General features: G+C 36.5%; 1 protein-coding gene across 15 annotated transcripts in view; it reads left to right on the top strand.

Annotated features, from left to right (window-relative positions):
* LOC131164669 (protein EI24 homolog) overlaps nucleotides 1-20,899 on the top strand; it is a 63,743-nt gene extending 42,844 nt beyond the window's left edge. For 6 of the 15 annotated variants that reach the window (XR_009139323.1, XM_058122032.1, XM_058122031.1 and 3 more), the window contains 2 exons: nucleotides 20,311-20,422; nucleotides 20,587-20,899. Coding sequence is in view for 13 of the 15 variants with exons in the window: in XM_058122031.1 (XP_057978014.1) it covers nucleotides 20,311-20,402 (92 nt within the window). In the remaining 2 variants the exon portion in view is untranslated. Of the gene's footprint in view, nucleotides 1-18,781; nucleotides 18,888-18,996; nucleotides 19,063-20,310; nucleotides 20,423-20,586 lie in introns of those variants that run through there. The other 9 variants (XM_058122033.1, XM_058122037.1, XM_058122030.1 and 6 more) reach the window with 4 other exon arrangements.
* The last annotated feature ends 332 nt before the right edge of the window (nucleotides 20,900-21,231 follow it).

A 21,231-nucleotide genomic window follows, 5' to 3' on the forward strand; every position in this document is an offset into this window, starting at 1 on the left:
TTAGCCCCTATATGTCGAAGGCCAATCCAATAAAACATAACCCACTTCAAAGGACCACTCCATAGTGTGCTCATCAAGTGCATTAATAGCTACTAGACCACTCTTCCCCATGTTAATCTTAAGCTCACATACCCTCTCAAAAACATGGAGAATATTCACACCTAAAGTAAGGGCTATGATCATCTAAAACAAAAATGTTGTCCTTAGCAAGTAGAAGGTGTGATACCACCACTCACTCTCTCTACACTGCCAACCCTATAACTAGCCCCCTATCTGTTATCCTATCCACCACCCTACTCAAAACAGTAGTTGCTAAGACAAACAAAAGGGGGAAAAGTGGGTCACCTTGTCTAATACCTCTCGAGCCACTAAACCAAGACTTAGATTAACCATTCACTATTATTGAAAAATACACATTAGGCATACAACCCCTCATCCACCGATGTCATTTCCCACCAAATTCCTTTCTCACAAAAATTTTATCCTAGAAACTCCAACTAACTCTATATAGGCTTTCTCGAAATCCAATTTAAAAATGAAATCCCTCTTCTTTCTTCTTCGAATATCCTTACTATCTCATTAGCCACAAAAATAGCATCCACCATTTGTCTACCCCCATGAACACAATCTGAACACTAGAAATGGTGTTATCAAGCATTGTGCTCAGCTTATTAGCTTATACGATAGTGATAATCTTGTACACACTAGAAACCAGACCAATAGGTCTAAAGTCCACTATCGTAATAGATCTACTCTTCTTAGGCACCAAGGAAATAAAAGTGGAGTTCATACTTTTTACTCCAAATCCCATTCCCATAAATTCAGGAAAGACTTTAACCAAATCTCTCTTAATCACATCTTGTCAATCTTTAAAAAAATGGCATATTAAATCCATCTTATTCTGGATCCTTATCCCTCTCCATCCCAGAAATATGACATCTCTCATTTCCTCCTCATCAAATTGTCTATCCAACCAACTCATTTGATCTCTAAAAATTGGATTTCATTTTAACCCCTCAACTATCGGTCTTAAAAAATCCTCCTCAAAATACATGTTAGAATAGTAATTAATGATCTCAGAGGCAATCCAAGTAGGATTAGCAATAGTCCTCCCTCTTCCCACATCCAACTCCCTAATACAATTTTTTCTTATTTTCCATTGGCCAGCCTATGAAAGAAACTAGAATTACAAGCACCATCTTTAACCCATTTAAACTTAGTCTTCTTTCTCTAGCTCCTCATTTCTTTAAAGATCGCCTTGCCCAACTTATTCTTCAAAGAAATCCTTTTGGCCTTCTCACTTTTTGAGAGGTAACCATCCCTTTCCTTCCTATCCAAAGAATCCAACTCACCTACAATGCTAGATTTTCTAATGCTAACATCACCAAACACCTCCTTATTCTAAACTTTCAAATTCTCCTTCAGGTGCTTTAGTTTCCTCATAAATCGAAACCCTCCCCAACCCCTCTCCATATCCTCTGCCCCAAGATCTCATCAACAACTTAAAAGTTGCATGACCCAAGTTAGCCTATTCACTTACCATTTGTTTGGGCAATCAATAGTATTCTGAGCTTTCCTATGTTACTTGTGATGCACATGTTGTAAGAGACAATTGGCAAGCATGACCTCCATTAAGCCCCTTGTCCATTTCTTTTGCTTGAAGGTATTTGTTCTCAATTTTGGTCACTGCAACCCTGTATCTTTGTGTAGGTTTTTGGTACTTGAAAAAACCATCTTAAAAAGGCTAGCTACCTGAGTTACTTTCTCTAGATTTTGTACCATAGATCTCAGAGTCTTTTTTTGGAAACAAGGCCAGACAATTATTCCTTATGATCTCTACAAGCAGATGAACATCATTTTCTTTTTTGAAACTTATTTATTGCCGAAAAATGGATAAACAAAATCTTTTGAGCATATTTGTAACACTAGGATGTTAATATGTCCATAGGGCTTCAACAATTCTTTTACCCTTGTGATTGGAGATCCATTACCCTTTCTTTGTTTTTGTTTTTGTTTTTGTTTTTTTTTTTTGGGGGGGGGGGGGGGGGCGGGGTTGGGGTTTGGTAGGGTTAGTATTGTTGCAACCCTCTAAGGGAATAGTTCGGTGTTTCAAACATTGGTTTGTCACTTTGATGTGGCTTGCTGGAGATGTGTAAATCAATAATGGACTCCTAGATATCTGGGTCAAGGTTTTGAATTTTTATTTTGACTTAAATTTTTGAGGCTTCAGAATTATAGATATTTTGATGGAAATTTCAATGTTTGTTTCCATTTTAATCTCAATATTTAAAAAATGATGGAAATTAGTTGAAGCATGGTATTTTTCGAATAATACTTTAGAAATTGTTGGTGGACATAATAATGTTACAACTAAAATATATATATACTTTTTTATCGCAAAAGAAATATATTAAGAAAGAGGAGAGAAAATCATAATGTAGGAGAGAACAAGAGATCCTAATAGGTAATAGCAAAGAAGACAAAAAAAAATTAAAAAACTAAAACGAAAATAAAAATAAAGGAAAAGAGAACTAGCAAAACTCTTCCTTTCACAATTGATAGAGCTCTAAAGCCTTGCTAATTCCCACTAACTTTTATTCACTTTTCTTTTAGCTCCATCCAACCAAATTTTATCCAGGACAACCACAATATGACAATCCCATTCCATGCAAAAGATCTAGGGCAGCAACATCTGGCTAACTAATCTTCTCCCCAGGGGTAGGAAGGATTCCATCTTCAAATTTTTTACTCACAGCCATGTTCTCACCCAAACCCCCTCCTTAAAAATAGATACATTATCTAACCTTCAAGTGGAGAAGGGGGCTCATAAGAAATATTCCTTGTGCATTAGAGAAACAAGAAGTATGAATCCAAATTTTTGTGAATTTCATCCAACAATATACCACTATCACATGAAAAGTCTAGTAAGTTCACTATCCCTTTCCAAGATATCCCCCAAATTTTCTCCTTGTGATTACCTCTTATATGTCAGGCTTTGAGCAATTGAGACTTGTCAACATAAAGTTTCCCAGCATCATCTACTTTTAAAGATTTTCCTGTCCCATGTTTGAATTCATGCAACTGTTTGCAAGCGTATATTTCTCAACTTTCCCCTTAATTGCTGCTGATTGAAGCTTGTACACCTTCATAACCATCTTACATTTATTTACATTCTGTAAATTCCCAGAATTATTAATCTCTTGACATGAGCTGTTGTTATGCTTAACCTGAAAGATTCCCCCTTTTGACTTCTCCAACCATTTTCCCTTTTGAAAGATTCTGCTCATGTTTTCCTCTTAAATCTTGGCTCTTGCTATGAGAACCTTCTTGGGCCTCTCACTACTGCCCAAGTCCCCACTAAAAGAAACCCTCCGGCCATTACTAGAAAATAGATCTGACGATTGGGTTTTAATACCTGGCTCTTGGGCTTTAACAGCAGTACTTGAAGAATAGACTTGATCCTTTAATTGGTCCAACTCAGAAGCAGAAGAGCTCTCCATTTTATCCAATACAGTATTGTTGTAAAGTTAGATATGGAGGAGAGAAGAAGAGAGGGAGAGAAGAGAAGAGGAGAAGAGAAAAAGAGGAGAAATATGAGTGGCAGTTTCCTGGAGTCCACATACGGCTCCAGGTCTGTCCTCTTATATTATTAATAACAAATGAAGTCTTAAGGACAAAAATACCCCCATGAGCACATCCTAATTATTAAAATAACATATTCTGTTCTAACACCTCAAGTTGGAGGTGTATAAATATCACCTAACCCCAGCTTGTAACAAACATTAGACAAGGTGGGCGGGCTTAAGTAAAGGCTTTGAGAAAACATCGCCTCATTGATTGACAGATTTTATAGAGGAAGTCCTCACGACCTTCTTCAAAACAGCATTCCTCACAAAATCACAGTCAACTTTTATGTGCTTTGTCCTCTCATTAAACAGTGGGTTGCTAGCAATATAAATGGCAGCTTGATTATCACAAAGTACATATCTTGGCTTCATTACCAAGAATCCCAACTTTGACATATGAGACTTTACTCACATAAGCTCAGTGACAATATGAGCCATAGCTTGATATTCCGCTTTAGCTGAATATACCTCCCTGCAATTGTACAATATCCAGTAGGAGCCCTTCGATCACCAATAGATCTAGCCCAATCTGCATCACAGTATCTTACAATCTCACAATTTCTTTTACATTTATATATCAAACCTTTGCTGGGAGAGCCTTTGAGATACCACAAAATCCCACAAACAACACCCCTATGTGGTTGTTTTGGATTTTCCGTAAACTAACTCACCGCCCTACCTGCAAAAAGATATGTCAGGTTTAGTGACAATCAAGGTCTTAAATTTCGATTTCGACTAAAATTTTGAAGCTTTAAAAGTACGGAAATTTTGACGAAAATTTCGATTTCAAAGTCAATTTCGATTTCGATTTGTAAAAATAACGGAAATCAGTAGTAAAGCATGGAATTCTTTGTGAAATTTTAGAAATGGTTAACAAACATAATAATGTAAGTTTTAGGACAAATATATTACAAGTTAAACACATCTATGTTGTGTATGAGGTGGAAAAGTTGTAATATAGTTTGTGTATCAAACATATTTGTAAGATAATGTACAACAAACATATTCAACTAATACAAATGAAATTCATAAATCATTTAAATATTAGTTATTATACAAATAATGAGAATTTAGACATAAATGGTTAAATAAAATGCTACAGTAAGTTTATTTTTTCATATAATTTCAAAAGCATTTGTAATAATATTTTGTTTTAATAAAAATAAATAAAATAAATTAAGAGAGAAATTTCACTTCACTCCTAAGTCTCTCATTTGAATTTCAAGGAAATTTCATTATATAGTTAAAATTTCGACAAGTTTTGCTGAAATTTCGAGGTGATTTGTTGAGATTTCGATGGAAATTATGCAAGACAGAAATTGACTACCCTTTCGATTTCTAGGATGACGGAAACTGGAAATTTCGATGGGAATTGGGACAATTTCGTGCAAATTTAAAACCGTGGTGACAATCAAGTAGATCAACTTGCCTACCAACTGCCTATATTGACATTTGTCTTCAAAGTCTTGTCCAAGATCCCTAGACAACTTTAGATTGGGATCTATAGGAGTATTGACTAGTTTAGCTCCCAACAAACCAATCTCACTTAGCAAGTCCAACGTATATTTTCATTGAGGTAGTTTTGAACCTTATCACACAATCTCAAAACCAAGAAACTAACGTAGAATACCCGGGTCCTTGATTTGAAATTTTGCTTGAAGCCATTGCTTTAACATCTACAATCCTGCTATGATTGGTACCAATGATGATGATATCACCAACACAAACTATTAGAAGTACCACACTTGTCTTTGTTGGACAAATACAGAATGATCAAAGTAGCACTGTATAAAGCCAAATGTAGAGATTACAACACTAAATTACTAAAACCAAGATCGAGGAGACTGCTTAAGACGAAAAATGACCTTATGCAACCTTCTTACTCTACTCCCCCCCCCCCGGAGCAACATACCCAAGAGGTTGCTCCATGTATACCTCGCCTTCAAATCTTCGTACAAGAATTATTCACATCCAATTGATGTAAGGGCCAATCAAAATTAACTGCCAATGAAATCAATACACAAACATAATTTAATGAGCAACCTAAGAGAAGGTCTTAAAATAATCAATACCATACGTTTGGGTGCACCCCTTAGCAACCAACTAAGCCTTAAGTTGTTCAGTAGAGCCGTTAGGAAGATATTTGATGGTGTAGACCCAACAACACCTAACCAACTCTTTACTAGGAGGAAGATGCCCTAAGTTCCATGTCCCTTGAGTGGTCAAGGCATCCAATTCTACATCCATTGCATGCTTCCACTTAGGGTTAGCAAGTGCTTCAACATGTGAGGAAGGGATAGAAACAGAGGGAATAGACAAGGAAAAAGAATGCATAGGATTAGGAAGGTGAAGAATTGAAACATTATGAGTGATAGGATAAACGACTAAGAATTTCTGAGCACATGTTTGAGAACCTTTTTAGTGAGCAATGCGCAAATCCAAGTCACATTGGGATGGATCTCCAGAACCAGAGGTTGGAATAGTAATGGGTAGAGGAGGGGCTTGCATGGTGGTAGTGATGTCTGTGCTTGCTTCCTATTGTTCATAAGCCTTCAATTGTTTCTCTATATTAGTAACTAATGGATATGGAAGAGGGACAAAAAATTTCTCGAGGGGTTTAAGTGTAGGAACAAGAGGATCAACACAAGAGGGGGGATAGTAAATCATTGATGGAATCAAAATAGATTCATCCAAGGAGGACCCTACATTGGAAAAATAGGGTGTCCCCTTAAAAAAGGTGACACCAATACTAACATATTTATCACGAGTGTGGGGATCATAACATTTGTATCCTTTTTAAGATTTCGAGTACCCAACAAAAACACACTTAACAACACGAAGGGTGAACTTGTTCTAACCATGTAGAACATGAACGAAACATGAGCACCCAAAGACATGAGGCACAAAGAACATGGATGTTTTTGGGTACATGATGGAGAAGGGAATTTGTCTCCTTAGAACACTTGAGGGCATCCTATTAAGCAAAAAACAGGCTGTAAGAGGAGCATCGGTCCAAAATATTTTAGGAACATGCATTAGAAGGAGTAGAGACTATGCTATGTCAAGTAAATGTCTATTTCTTCATTCAACTACTCCATTCGGCTGAGGGTTATGTATGCATGATGTTTGATGAATAATCCCTTTGGCCAAGAAAAAAGACTAAAGCTCATTTTGAACAAAGTCAAGTGCATTATCAGACAAAAACTTTGAGTATTGATGCTAAATCGAGTTTTTATTTCCTGGTATAATTGAGTAAATTTTCAAAAATTCAAACTTATCTTTTAACAAATAGATCTAGGTCATACATGAAAAATCGTCCACAAAGGACACAAAATATCGATGATTAGTCAAATTCTTGACTCTTCATGGACCCCAAATATCTAAATGAATAAGAGAAAATAATAATTCACTATAAGACTCAACTCTAGATGGAAAAAATGTTCTAATATGCTTTCCCAACTGACATGTAGAACACTCAAAACGAGAAACAAACTTGAAAATAGGAAAAACTTGTAGTTTTTTAAGAGATGGATGACCCAAATGAGCATCCATTGATCAAGAGAAACACCATAGAGTAGAAATTGAGGAATCCGTATGACCAAAATTGGGCCCACCGACCACCATCGAAATAGTACAAACCATCCTTCTTATGCCCTGCACCAATCCTCTTCTTTGTTTAGATCTCCTAAATAACACAATGAGAAGGAAAGAAAGTTATGGAACAATTATGAGAATTAGTTAATTGACTAACTGATAGCAAGTTCAAGGGTAATTTAGGCACATATAACACAGACAAAAGAGGAATAGAAGGAATTGAGAAAGTATTGCCAAAACCCACAGGTGTAACTAGACTTCAGCAAGAGTAACCTTAGAGTGTAAAGTTGTGGGGTTCAAGGACTCAAACAAATTAGGACTACCTGTCATATGAGAGGAGGCACCAAAATTTATAACCCAAGGTGATGAGGATGAAGAGGCAAGAAGCCTGATTATACCTGAATGTGTCATAGTAGCACTAGATGTAATTTATGTGAAAGACTGAGTTTGGAGTTGTTGAACCATGCAAACAAGATTGTTAAACTCCTCTTGGGACACGGTGGATGATGTACTCAACTTCCTTGTAGTGTCAATAGTAGAATTGCCTTTCGCAAGAGACTTTTGGCCCAAGCTGGTTTCCCAAGGAGATCCCAACAGAGATTAATAGTATGATTTTCCTTGCCACTCTGTGCAAATGCGAGAATTGCCGTAACAAACTTCTCTTCGTATTACACAACTGCTGCCACGACCACATTCCGAACCTCGTTTTCATCCTCCAAAATTTTCCCTACTACAGTTAGAGGTGGTATCCTTGGCTGACTTAGTGCAGGAAGGAGCTTGAGTTGTCAGGAAGCACACACAGAAACAGATCTTTTAGGACTTTAAATAAATGAGAACTTGTAACGCTTCAAACTCTCCAAAATCCAGAGCTTCAATAGGCAGCTATGACTTCAGAACCAAGCTTACAATATCCTAGGAGGAATCACAATATCCAGGCATTATGGCTTGCAGCAACTGGGAACGAATGCAGAGAATGGGAAATAAGCATTTGAGCGCCAATCAAAACCAATCAGCAATAGGCACAAGGTTGCAAGCAGATCATGAATACACATCATCAAAACAGCATCATCCGCTAACCACAGAGTGACAGAGAAGCAACAGCGGCAGCAGCATATAAGAAACAGAGTATAACTGAGTTCACATCAGCAAATCACGATGAAAGCATGCAGCTTCCTGTCATTGATGCTGCTCAACCAACCAGAAAATTAGATATGAGGACTGATTAGGGGAGGGTAAGAAAAAAAAAACGAAAAACAGAGTATTAAAACCAATTCAGATAAATCAGATTTGAAGGAGATCAGTGCTCTGATACCATGTTGAAAAGTTGGAGATGGAGGAGAGAAGAGAAGAGGAGAAGAAAAGAAAAAGAGAAGAAAGACCTGAGCAACAGTTTCCTGGAGTCTTACCGCTTACGTACGGCTCCAGGTCTGCCCTCTTATATATTATTAAGTCTTAAGGACAAAAATAACCCCATTAATACAACCTTATTATTAAAATAACATGTTCTCTTCTAACTGTATTTAAGTCTGAACTTTTGACACTTTGTCTTTCTCTACAGCCTTGCCCAGCTTAGACAAAGAACGAAGCTCCTCCTTTTACAAATAATAGGGCCCAGTCTTAAAGTATTAACTAGCTACCCAGCTTAATTTTCATTTCATCCTCTTCAAGAGAAATCCTAGCTGCCTCTTCTACCTTCACTACTCCAGCTGCAACCTTAGTTGCCTTAACTGTAGGAGTTGACGTCTCCAAATGAGAACTAAGAGCTTATGTGGAAATACCTGATCCCTGATTTTCAGGGATACCGTTGCAGCAATTCTGATTTTTTTGTTAGTTGACTACGTTAATTTAGGAATAAAGAGATTTTGGAAGATTCTTGATATCTCTATTAGTTTGTTTCTTATTTTGTAGTTTCCTGAATTTGTGGTAAATGGTAATTAGTATCTTGTTACCGAATATGGTGAAAGGAACTTTTCCTCCTTCCATTATATACAGGCTGTACATTTTTCATTAAAAAAATAAGAGAATTATTTTCTTCTCTAAAATCAACATGGTATCAGAGCCACCTCTGAATCGTAGATAGATGACAAAATATGGGGTGACAATGGCTCGGCAAAGTCAATCCTTCTCTGAAGTCACCTCCCATCCTGAAACCTCAGCCACAGGCAGCAATGGAAGATCAGATGGCAATCTTCTGCCCATTACAGGGCACAAACTCAATGGAAAGAATTATCTTCACTGGTCACAATCAGTAATGATGTTCATTTGCGGAAAGGGAAGAGACGACTGCCTCACCGGAGTAGCAGCCCCATCAAGCAAAGAAGATCTGAAGTACTGAACATGGAAGTCAGAGAACAACATGGTGATGTCCTGGCTTATCAACTTAATGACAAACAAAATAGGAGAAAATTTCCTATTGTCTGTGACCGCAAAAACTATCTGGGATGTAGACAAAGAAACGTAATCTAGCTTTGATAACCCATCCGAATTGTTCGCTGTTGAAAGTATTCTTCATGATCTACGCCAATGAGATCTCACAGTCACTTAATACTTAAAGACTCTCACACGGAATTGGTAGCAATTAGACATGTTTGAAGAATAAGATTGGAACTGCCTAGAAAATGGAATCAAATATCGGAAAATCATTGAAAAGAAAAGACTATAAGTTCCTGTTGGGCCTCAACAAGGACCTTGATGAAGTTTGAGAAAGAATCAAGGGGCTGAAAATGCTACCTAGTATTTGAGAGGCTTTTTCAGAAGTTCGCATGGAAGAGTCGAAGGAAAGTGATGATGGGACCACCAACTATGGCTCACACCCCTGAAGGATTTGCACACTCGGTTTAAGTGCCTTAACATCAAGATGGAGACAACAGATTGAAAAAAGGATGACCTTGGTGCAATCACTGCCGGAAGACTGGTCACACCAAGGAGACCTGTTGGAAGATTCATGGTAAACCCGTCGATTGGAAGCCCACACGTCCATTCAACTACAAAGAAAGTCGTGGACATCTGGCTTCCTTTGACGAGAACCACACACAGCCATAACAGAGTCTATTCAACAAAGAACAAATGGAACTTTTGCAAAAATTGATCAACTAGCAACAATCCTCCAATACCTCAGTCATTGGAACTGGATTCTTGGTTAACAAAAGTAATTTTTTAAACGCTCTCAGTGCAACAAGAGAGAAAATCGGCCTATGGATTGTGGATTCAGGAGCCTCCCATCACATGACTGGAGATGCAAGGATTTTTAGTACTTAATAGTCCATGTCATGAAATTTTTTTTATTATAATTGCAGATGGGTCTCTCTCAAGAGTAATAGGAATAGATTCTGTGGTTATATCAAATAATCTCACCCTAAACTCCGTCCTCTTAGTCCCAAACTTAGATTGCAATTTACTTTCTATTAGCAAACTCACTCAAGAGCTTAACTGTGTCATTGAATTCTTTCCTAACTCGTGTGAATCTCTTGACTTGAATTCGGGGAAGATGATTGGCAATGCTAAGATGTGCTCAGGGCTCTATATCCTCAAGGTTGGTGATCTTTCAGAACAACAAACTCACAAGGTAGATTTGGACAAGGCAAACAATCAGTCTACAAAAATTTCTTTTTCTATTTCTCGTTTCAATAATGTTAGTGTAGTTATGTTATGGCACTATAGACTAGGTCATCCAAATTTCGTGTACCTTCAAAAACTTATTCCCTTATTATTCACCAATAAAATTCCAAAAGATTTTCAGTGTGAAGTTTGTCAGTTCGCTAAACATGTCTGTAACCCTTATTCAATTCAACAATATAAAAAATCCCATCCATTCTCAATGATCCATAGTGATGTTTGGGGACCTTCATGTATCAAAAGTATTACTGGGACGTGCTGGTTTATTTTATTTGTAGATGATCACACTAGGATCACTTGGGTGTTTCTCATGAAAGAAAAATCAGAGGTTGGACAAATCTTCAAAAACTTCAACACTATGATTCAAACCCAATTCCATACCAAAATACAAATCTTTGGGATGATAGTGCAAAGGAATACTTAAAACACATTCTCGAAGATTACTTGTAAAGTCAAAGTATTATACACCAAAGTTCGTGTGTCGAGACTCCTCAACAAAACAGAGTAGCGGAAAGGAAAAATAGACATATCTAGAGGTTGCTAGATCACTTTTGTTTTCCACTCATGTTCCAAAACACTTCAGGGGGGAAGCCATACTCACAACAACTTATCTCATAAACCGAATGCCTTCGTGTCTTAAACTTCCAAACACCTTGTCAACTCCTTCTTCACTCTTCTCCCAACACCCAAATTGTCTCAACAATACCATTCAAAGTATTCAGGTGCTCCGTGTTTGTCCATGTCCACCAACAACACAGAAGTAAACTCGTCCCCAAAGCACTCAAGTGTATATTCCTCGGTTACCCTCCAAACCAAAAAGGGTACAAATGCTATTCCCTGGTTACAAAAAGACTATACACTTCCATGGATGTTTCTTTCTTTGAACATCAACCTTACTACCCAAAATCTGATATTCAGTGGAGAATCTCAAACAGGAATACCAGCTTTGGGATATTGATGCCACAACAACCAACAGCCACCCAAGTCCACAAGTCACCATCCCTCCTATCTCAACTACTCCTACTCCTACTCCTACTCGAAACCATAGTCACCAAATAGAAACAGAATCTAAAAATCTTCCACCTCCTTCAATTCTTGTCCAACGTTTGAAACTTGCAACCAATGGTGAGTTCATTATATATTCTCAGAAGGAGAAGATTCAAGAAGATTTAGAGCAACAAGCACCTCCCAAGCCAAGTCAAGAATTTGACCTGAATTCAAGAACACATGAAACTTCACCAGGTAACACTAGCTCTGAATTCATTACTAATGAGCCTACATCTAATGACCTTGATTGTTCCATTGCTTTAAGGAAAGGCAGGAGGTCATGTACCAATCATCCAATCTACCACTTTATCTCTTATAATGGGTTGTCACCTAGCTTCCAAACATTTGTGGCAAATATGAACAAAGTGCAGGTTCCTAACTCCATTCAAGAAGCCATTTCAATTCTGGAGTGGAAGACTACAGTATGTGAATAAATGCAGGCACTAAAGAAAAATGGAACTTGGGAGATTTCAGACCTATCGAGTGGGAAACATCTAGTAGGATAATGGATAATCACCGTCAAATGCAAGGCTAATGGAAGCGTGGACAGATTTAAAGCGCGACTGGTTGCAAAAGGGTTCATTCAATCCTATGGCATCGACTATAAAGAGATGTTTGCTCCAGTAGCCAAATTAAACACTATTCGGGTACTACTATCATTGGCTGCCAATCTTGATTGGCCTCTTCACCAACTTGATGTTAAGAATGCCTTTCTCAATGGAGACCTTACAGAAGAAGTCTACATGGACATTCCTTATGGCTTTGAAACACAGGCAACTATGAATAAGGTATGTAAGCTCAAGAAATCCCTTTATGGACTGAAGCAATCCTCGAGAGCTTGGTTTGACTGCTTCAACAAAACAATGAAGAAGTATGGGTATTCTTAGTGTCAAGTAGATCACACTTTGTTTATTGAACACTCAATCGAAGGAAAATTCTCGATTCTCATTGTGTATGTAGATGACATCATCTTAAAAGGTGATTTTGAAGATGAAATGATCAACTTGCCAAAGAATTCGAAACCAAGGATATTGGGAGCCTAAAATACTTCTTAGGAATGGAGTAGCCCAATCAAGAAAGGGAATTTCAGTGTCACAAAGAAAGTATGTACTAGATCTTCTTAAAGAGATAGGAATGCTTGGGTGCAAACCGCCTGAAACACCCATGGAGTCAAGTACTAAGCTTGGAGCTAATAAGCACAGTGTTCCGGTGGACAAAGGCAGATATCAAAGACTTGTTGGGAAGCTGATTTATCTCTCGCACACCAAACTTGATATTGGGTTCTCAGGTAGTGTAGTCGGTCAATTCATGAATGATCCAACTGAAGAACATATGGAAGCTGTCAATCGGATACTGAGGTACCTTAAAATGACACTAGGTAAAGGCTTGTACTTTAGGAAAAACACAAGGAAAGATATTGAAGTGTTCGCTGATGCTGACTGGGTCAGATCAATAACTGACCGAAGGTCAACATCTGGTTATTGTACGTATGTGGGGAAAGCTAGTAACATGGTGAAGTAAGAAGCAATCAATAGTTTCTCGGAGCAGTGTAGAAGCGGAGTTCAGAGCTATGACACTCGAAATTTGTGAGGGAATATGGTTGGAAAGACTAATGAGGGAATTAGGAATCATCACTTCTGAACCAATGAAGGTATTTTGTGACAATCAGTCAGCTATTAACATTGCAAAGAATCTGGTGCATCATGACAGGACAAAAAATGTGGAGATAGCTCACCACATCATAAAGGAGAAGATAGAAAATTGGACAATTAGTCTACTATACACGCCTACAAGTCAGCAAATAGCAGATATCCTCACTAAAGCTCTACCAAGGAAGAATTTTGAAGATTTTAGTACCAAGCTTGGCTTGATTAACATCTATGCCTAGCTTGAGGGGGAGTGGAAATACCCGATCCCTGATTTTCAGGGATACTGTTGTAGCAATTCTGATTTTATTATTAGTTGACTACGTTAATTTAAGAATAAAGAGATTTTGGAAAATTCCTGATATCTCTATTAGTTTGTTTCCTATTTTGTAGTTTCCTATATTTGGTTAGTTTCTTGATTTTGTGGAAATTAGTATCTTGTTACCGAATATAGTGAAAGAAACTTTTCTTCCTTCCATTATATACAGGCTGTACATTTATCATTAAAAAATAAGAGAATTATTTTATTCTTTAAAATTAATAGCTTCCATTGCAGAACTCTTCAACTACAACTCACCACCACATCGAGAACACGTGTCTGTTCTCTGCAATCACACTACCTCCACCTTCACTTTTGATGTTGTTCACTGCCACAACAACCCAACTCCATGTTGATGATCTGGTTTTTGACTTTGTGAGCCTCATAACAGGTATCTTGCCAACTCACAGAATTTATTTTCAAAGCTTTGCCACCTTTCACCTTAGATCCATTAGGGATGACACAAAAAAAAAAAAAAAAAACTAAATATATGTTCCCCTCCCACCCCAACTGTTACTCCAAAAATCTCTCCACTTTTCTCAAAGGAATCATCATCCAATAATGCTACTTGGTCGAATGCAATGATATACTTTACCTAGCCAACCAAAAAATGACAAACCATGAGGAAATTAGTTAACAGCACTTGTAGATAACCTATACCCAGCCAACCTATTTTCTAATTAATCGATCATAACCACTAGCTATATATATTACACAAAATTGTGCACCAAAAATAGGAGCTAATGAAGAGACCTGCGATCCCTTAGAAAGACATCACGATCCCTTGTGGAAAAAGAATATTATTTGTTGATATGGAAATAAAGATATCAAATTCCTACCCAAATAATTGGAAGTTCCAACCAATAAAAATCCTAAGGAACCTAAAAAAAAGGATAAAAGCCCAGAAAAAATTACTTTTTTTTCGAGAACCTATTATAAGTTCTATCCATATATGTTCTGATTGCCAATTAATACTAGATCTAGTTTCATTTTTTTTTTTGGAATTGAGTTTATTGGAATTGAAAGAAGAACCTAAATGAATTTGACTCTCCTTTTTATTTTCGAAGCAATGCTCATCAACTAGCACTATTCTGATGTGAACCTTTAGAAGTAATGATTAAATAACATCCCCCTCGTATGATCCTACTATAGATATCTACATATTTCTAGATACATTGACCTTCCATTTCATACATCTGACGATCCTAATGAAAATAGCTATAATTCACTTGCCTATATCACATTTCCGCACGCATGAGAGTTTATTTATATTCGGAGGAAGCGACATGTTATCCCCTATTCTTTTTCTATTTTTCTCTATATTTCTATATTTATTTTGTTCGAATTCTAGAATCCAAGTCTAAGTCTTTACAGAAAAAAGTAATAAGATTTGATCATATCAGTCTAAACAATCTTGTTTTTTTGAACATGAAAAAAATAAAGAAGCCAAGAAGGGGGGGGGGGGGTGAATTGGGTTTATAAAATTCTTTTAAGCCTTTTTAAAAATTCACAATCCTTTTTATACTTAGTAACCACACAAGGAAGTTTTTGATTTTAAATACTCAATCACATCAACCACAATCACAAACACAATACCAATCACAAACCAAATAGCAACCAATCAACAATCACAATACTTAACCAATTTGTGGGAGCTGCTGCACTTTCTTATTTCAACGTTTGCAAAATTTCAATTTATAGCCCTATATGAATGAATATTTTTGTGCTTCTTTTAATCAAGATTTTCACAAGCGATTAATCAACGTACTCCCTTTAAGGTTTCCGCAAAAGATTAACCAACATACTTTCTTAAATTAAAAGGTCTTCTCAATCTCAGTTTCAGCCACTTGCACTTAAACACAATTTATAGATGCTGAAAATTTAAATAGAAAAGAGTAGAAAGTGAGACCGAAGTTTTTTACGAGGTTCGGCTTATACCCAGCCTACGTCCTCGCCTTAGGCAAGACCACCTAAGGATTCCATTATAGCGTTCCTTTACGGGCGGAACAAACCATTACAATCCCTCCTTTAGGGTGGAGCCCCCTCTCCAAGCAATACCCCACGCTCGGTACAACGATTCAACCAACCTTGAACCGTCAAAAACTACAAGAGAAACAAGAAACAATTTGGTGTACAATGACACTCTCAAAAGAGTAGATTAGTACAATTGAAATCTATGTACTTCAATCAAAATCTCAATATAGAAAAATGAAGCTCAAGTATATATATCACTAGGTTCTTTCTTAGATTGAATAACTTAGTAAAAATGCAAAGACCCGTGAGCTTTTCTCAGCAAAATCACAGCAAGTAATTCAACGAGAGTATAGGCAAGGTAGCTTTGAAGAGTAGAAAGAATTTGATTGATTTGCTACTTGTAGGTTGTTGGTATATTTGATCCTTGGGTTTAATAATGTATTTATAGAGTTTAAAGAGTATTTTTCGTGTTGCCCAAGCTGCTTGGAGTATTCCGTAAGTTTTCACAAAGTTTGGTGGCCAAGAAATCACTTTTGGAAAGTTTCCTACCTGTTAAAATTTGAATTTCGAAGGTTCAGGTTCCTGAACTCAAGGGGTAAGTCGCCTAGACTTTAAATTTCAGCATATTTTTGAATTCAGTACAGGGTCAGACGGTTAAGGTTACAAGGTCATGCGCCTGAAGTGGTTCTGTCTGCTATTTAGTCGCCTGAATAGACAAGGTCAGTCGCCTTACAGCTTTCATCACCTTTCAGTATTTTGGTCATAACTTTTTCTGCACAACTCCAAATTAGACGTTGTTGGTATCAACATAAAGTTAAGAGAAAATCCCACAACTTTCATGTTAAACACTTTTTAAGATAAGGAGTTTTTGATAGAGAAAAATTCACATCAATGCGGATATAGAAAAAATAACAGAATTTGGAAAATCCTGTTTTGGTGCTTTTCATTCCAAAAATAATTTTAACCATTTTGAAATAACTTTTGACCTTAAAAAATATTTTTCAAGTATTTTAAAAGGTATCTAGGTCCAAGTAATTAACTTAAGAGCTTCATGTATCCATATTGAAATTGTTTGAAGTACTTACATAAAGACTTCTTAAGACTTTGACATTCTAAGCACTTAAGTCTTCATGCTTTTCTATCTCTTGAGTCTATCTTGACTTCCAACTTCAATTCACTTTAAGTTTCGTCAAATCATCTTTGAATCCATGCTTTAATAGTATAAGCTTTATGAGATTTTTGTTCTTTGGAGTATAAGCTTTCAATAATCCTTGTGTGCACTTGACCTTGTATTCACATACTTGAGTCCTGAAATATCATCACTTAACCTAATATGTTAAGTTCCTCTGATTTGTTATTATCAAAATAAGATTTTAAGCCTTGTAAGGCCAACATTTATTTTGTTCGAATTCTAGAATCCAAGTCTAAGTCTTTACAGAAAAAATGAATAAGATTTGATCCTATTAGTCTAAATAATCTTGTTTTTTTGAACAAGAAAAAATAAAGAAGCCATTGCAATTGTCGGAAATACTAAGCCAACTAAAGGCACAAAAATAGAGGGTAAGTTTGGAGTTGTTATAGAATGGATACCTCAATTGTATATTTCTATTTGTACTTATTATTGTTAGTTATTGTATTTCTATAAATTGATTATTTATTTTACAAGTAGATAAGTGGAAGGATATCTTCTAACTAAAAAGTAGAATTCGTATATTCTATAATTATACTAAATAGATCTTAAGTATCTAAGCGAGTTAATTTAATAAATAATAAGTGAAAAGAATACAAAAAGAATGTAGAACTAAATAAATAAACTTATTCATCTTTCCACAATTAGATCTTATGTCAGCAAAGAAAATTTCATTCTTTTGATTTTGACTTTGATTCCGATAAACTAACTACTTGCTTTCTACAAATAAAATAATTGAACTTAATACTCTACTTGATTGAATTTTGATTCAATGGAAAGAAAACGTGGAACTGAAATAACTCACTCAAAACGCCTTTTAAAGGATTACGTGGTATGATTGGATTGAATAAGCGCTTATGGAATAAATATTCAGCCACTTGTCGTATTCAATATTTGTTCAATTACTATTTTACCTGCAAATGCAATGTAGGCATTGGGTAGGCATTGGGTTCAACAATGATGATATCCCCCAACATACCAAAACTAGCTGTCACCCCACCTGTAGTGGGAGATGTAAAGATTATATCATTGAATAATTTTTTATTCGATTGATAATCTTGTAAAACAAAAGCGATTTTAGCCATTTGCATCAAGCTCAAACATCGTTCTTGCATACGTGCCTCCTCGGAAGCACACACTGTAATAAGGGGTAAAAATTTATCGGTAGCGTATTTGATCAAACGGTGATTTTCTCCCCTACTTCGGATCCCATACTACCCACCATAAACTGAAAATCCATAACTCCAATTGCTACGGGAATATCGTGATGTAGGACGGGGATGGGCGACCTAGTCCTACGGGTTTCAACCCTCAATCACATACATGAGAAACACTTTAAAACGAGAATTCAATCAACCAAGCATAAACAAAATGAATCATGCTTTATCATGTGGTCCCAGCATCTTGGGGCTAACATAGAATCCGCTCAAGGACCTACTGGTTTAGGTAAATATCTAATGCGCTCCCCCACTAGAGAAGTCATTTTTGGGGGGAGAAACTATGCGTTTTTGGGATCTATGTGCTCCTTGGTTAGAACCTCTTAGGGGTCGCAATGGTTTGGATTCGAGTAGACTGAAAAAAGGCATACAACCTTGGCAAGAACGACATTCCGCGGAATATATGACTCATGCTCCTATATATATATATATATATATATAATATTGTATTATATTATATTGTTAACTATTGTATCCTGGCTGTATCATTTCCTTCCTTTTACAAATTGCTGTATTCCCATGTTAGAATCATGTTGTATCCATATGTTTCCTAGGTAAATTCAAAAGGCACAATAGAACCAACGATATTTCCACTTTTGTACAACCAGGGAAACGTACTTGTCTGCCTATATCAGATTCCATTCTGTGGATCGTTGATGGGTAAATGCTCAATTTTCTTCCTTGAATAAGTTTCAGTTTGCCTTCTCCATCGGTCTTGCTGATTGTAGTTCCCACTTCCCACGTGTGGGATTGTTGAATTGTGGTCCAGTCATTTTCTGTGCATCGTGTTCCTAATCCTTCTGCTGATCAATTACCCGAATCATTCAACAATCCCGTAAGTTTTACTTTTCCTTCTTGTTTAGGGACTGAAATATCCTTTGAAAGTCTTTTTTGAAATGAAGAATCTATTGGATTGTTAGAGAACAAGGGTGGATGGATTGTAAGCATGTCAAAAAGACAGGATTTTTGAACTATGAAAAGTATTCTCTTTTGACATTTTTTTTTTCTTGAATGACCTTTCCTCACTGGCATCTTAACACTTGCTTCTCAGTGAGGGAGGACTAAGACTCCCTTCCCTTGGAAAGCAGTTTGGTAGATGAAGGCTCCAGTCAAGGCAGTTTGTGTGTTTGTAGTAAACTACTAGGGAAGCCATGTTACATTGGTTGTTCTGAGAGGCCAGATTTCTGTAAATTAGCATGTTCGAAAGGTCTGGGGACAATGTAAACATTTATGTGCTTATATTGCGGCTAGCAAGAGAAGCATCAAGCGTTATTTTTCTGTGTTTGAGATTGCTTGGATTATGCCGGAGGCTATTAGGGAGCTTTTGTTCTGCTGGAGGAGTGGATGTGAGGAATGACATGGGAGGAAGGCTTGGATGGCAGTTGCTTGTGGTAGGTTGAACATTTGACTTAGGAGGACAGTAAAGCTTTTGAAGGCTAACAGCTTCCTCTTTTCTTTGAATGCTCTGTTAAACTCTTTATTTTCTTGAATTTTGGTAGAAAGCAATTCTTCCTCTCAAGATTGATTCTTTTGTAGAGTTTTTGTGTGGAATACTGTTTTTCTTCTAGTCATTTGTTATTTATTATTTTATAAAAAAAATTGTATACATCAGGTAAATGAACTGCACTTTTTTTATTTTTATTTTTTATTATTTTTTTAGGGTTCTTTTGGGTCTTTTTGGATCAAGAATTTTATATGGGTAAAGGAAAGGAAAGGAAAGAAAAATGAGGTGTATTTTCCTTCTATATTAAATGCTACTGAAAATGTAAATTTGTTTTAATGTGATTGAAAAATATGAGAAAACCAAATATTAATGATGAGTAGAATTAAAATTTTGTTCAAGATTTGGTGTACTTTTTATTTTCTTTCACTTTCCTTGATAACCAAAAATGAAAATTTGAATTCCTTGATATTTTCTTTTCCTTAGTGTTTTCCGAGTTTCAAACAGAGCCTTGGTATAACCATGTATCAATGACAGAGAAAAAGATTGCTTCAATAGAAACAATATTGTTTGTCATGTTGCATTAGCTACAAAGCACGGTAGGCAACTATTTCTGTGTTGATTCATCTTCTTGTTTTCTAGGATGCGGATCTTGTCTTTCTTCCCCTTGGAACCTCAAGATCGGGAGCAGGATAATAAGAATCTCTGAGGAGTCTTGCCATATTTTGCCATAAGCTATTCCACGGTAGAAGTTGTATGTAAAATTTATTTATTTACTTAAGCTCAAAAAAATGCAACGCATAGTTGTATACCGACAAGCTTTTAATGTGGGTGGCAGAAACAGTCTGTTCTTCAGATTGTATATTAAATGCTGCCATAACCTAAATCTTTTGATTGGTTATCGTCTTGGTTTCACAGGTTGGTAGTTCTTAAAGCGATGCTACTGAATCTCTGGCTCATGTATGTACCTGGTGCCCTGGTTCATCTTTATCATCATTTTAACAGGATGCTCATGCTGGTCCCATACTATGGAGTTCTGCATGATGTTTAGACAAATTATGTGCGACCTAGAACTAAAATGAAGACCACGCCTCAAGGTAAATTATGTATAGAGAACGCAAATGTAATTAAAAGTTCAAATTTACAGCAGCAAGACACCTGATTAAGTTTAAATACTATTAAATTGTTCTATGATTATACACATAAAATACATGATGACGTTTCTGGACTCCATTGTGTGAGTTAAACATGGTTATTTACTTTCTGTTGTCAGACCTTTGTATGTCCTTTAGGGGTTGAGAATTTCTTGCAAGGCTACTCTTAACTGATAAAAATAGAAAGGGAAATAAACCCCAGGAGGACTGGACTTATCATATTTCTAATTATAATCCTGCTACAGAAGACAGGCGGTATATTGGGCGTGTTTTTGTGTGTGTGTGTGTGTGTGTGTGGTGTAGTGTCGGTGACTTTCATCTCACATTTTTGGTGATGAAAAGGATTCTGGTGGGGCAGCACTGCAGGAGGTAAAATAATGATAGGACTGCCCACGTCAGTGCTTTTTAC

This window comes from Malania oleifera, chromosome 9 (genome assembly GCF_029873635.1).
Source record: "Malania oleifera isolate guangnan ecotype guangnan chromosome 9, ASM2987363v1, whole genome shotgun sequence".
In the NCBI taxonomy this organism is placed as follows: domain Eukaryota; kingdom Viridiplantae; phylum Streptophyta; class Magnoliopsida; order Santalales; family Ximeniaceae; genus Malania; species Malania oleifera.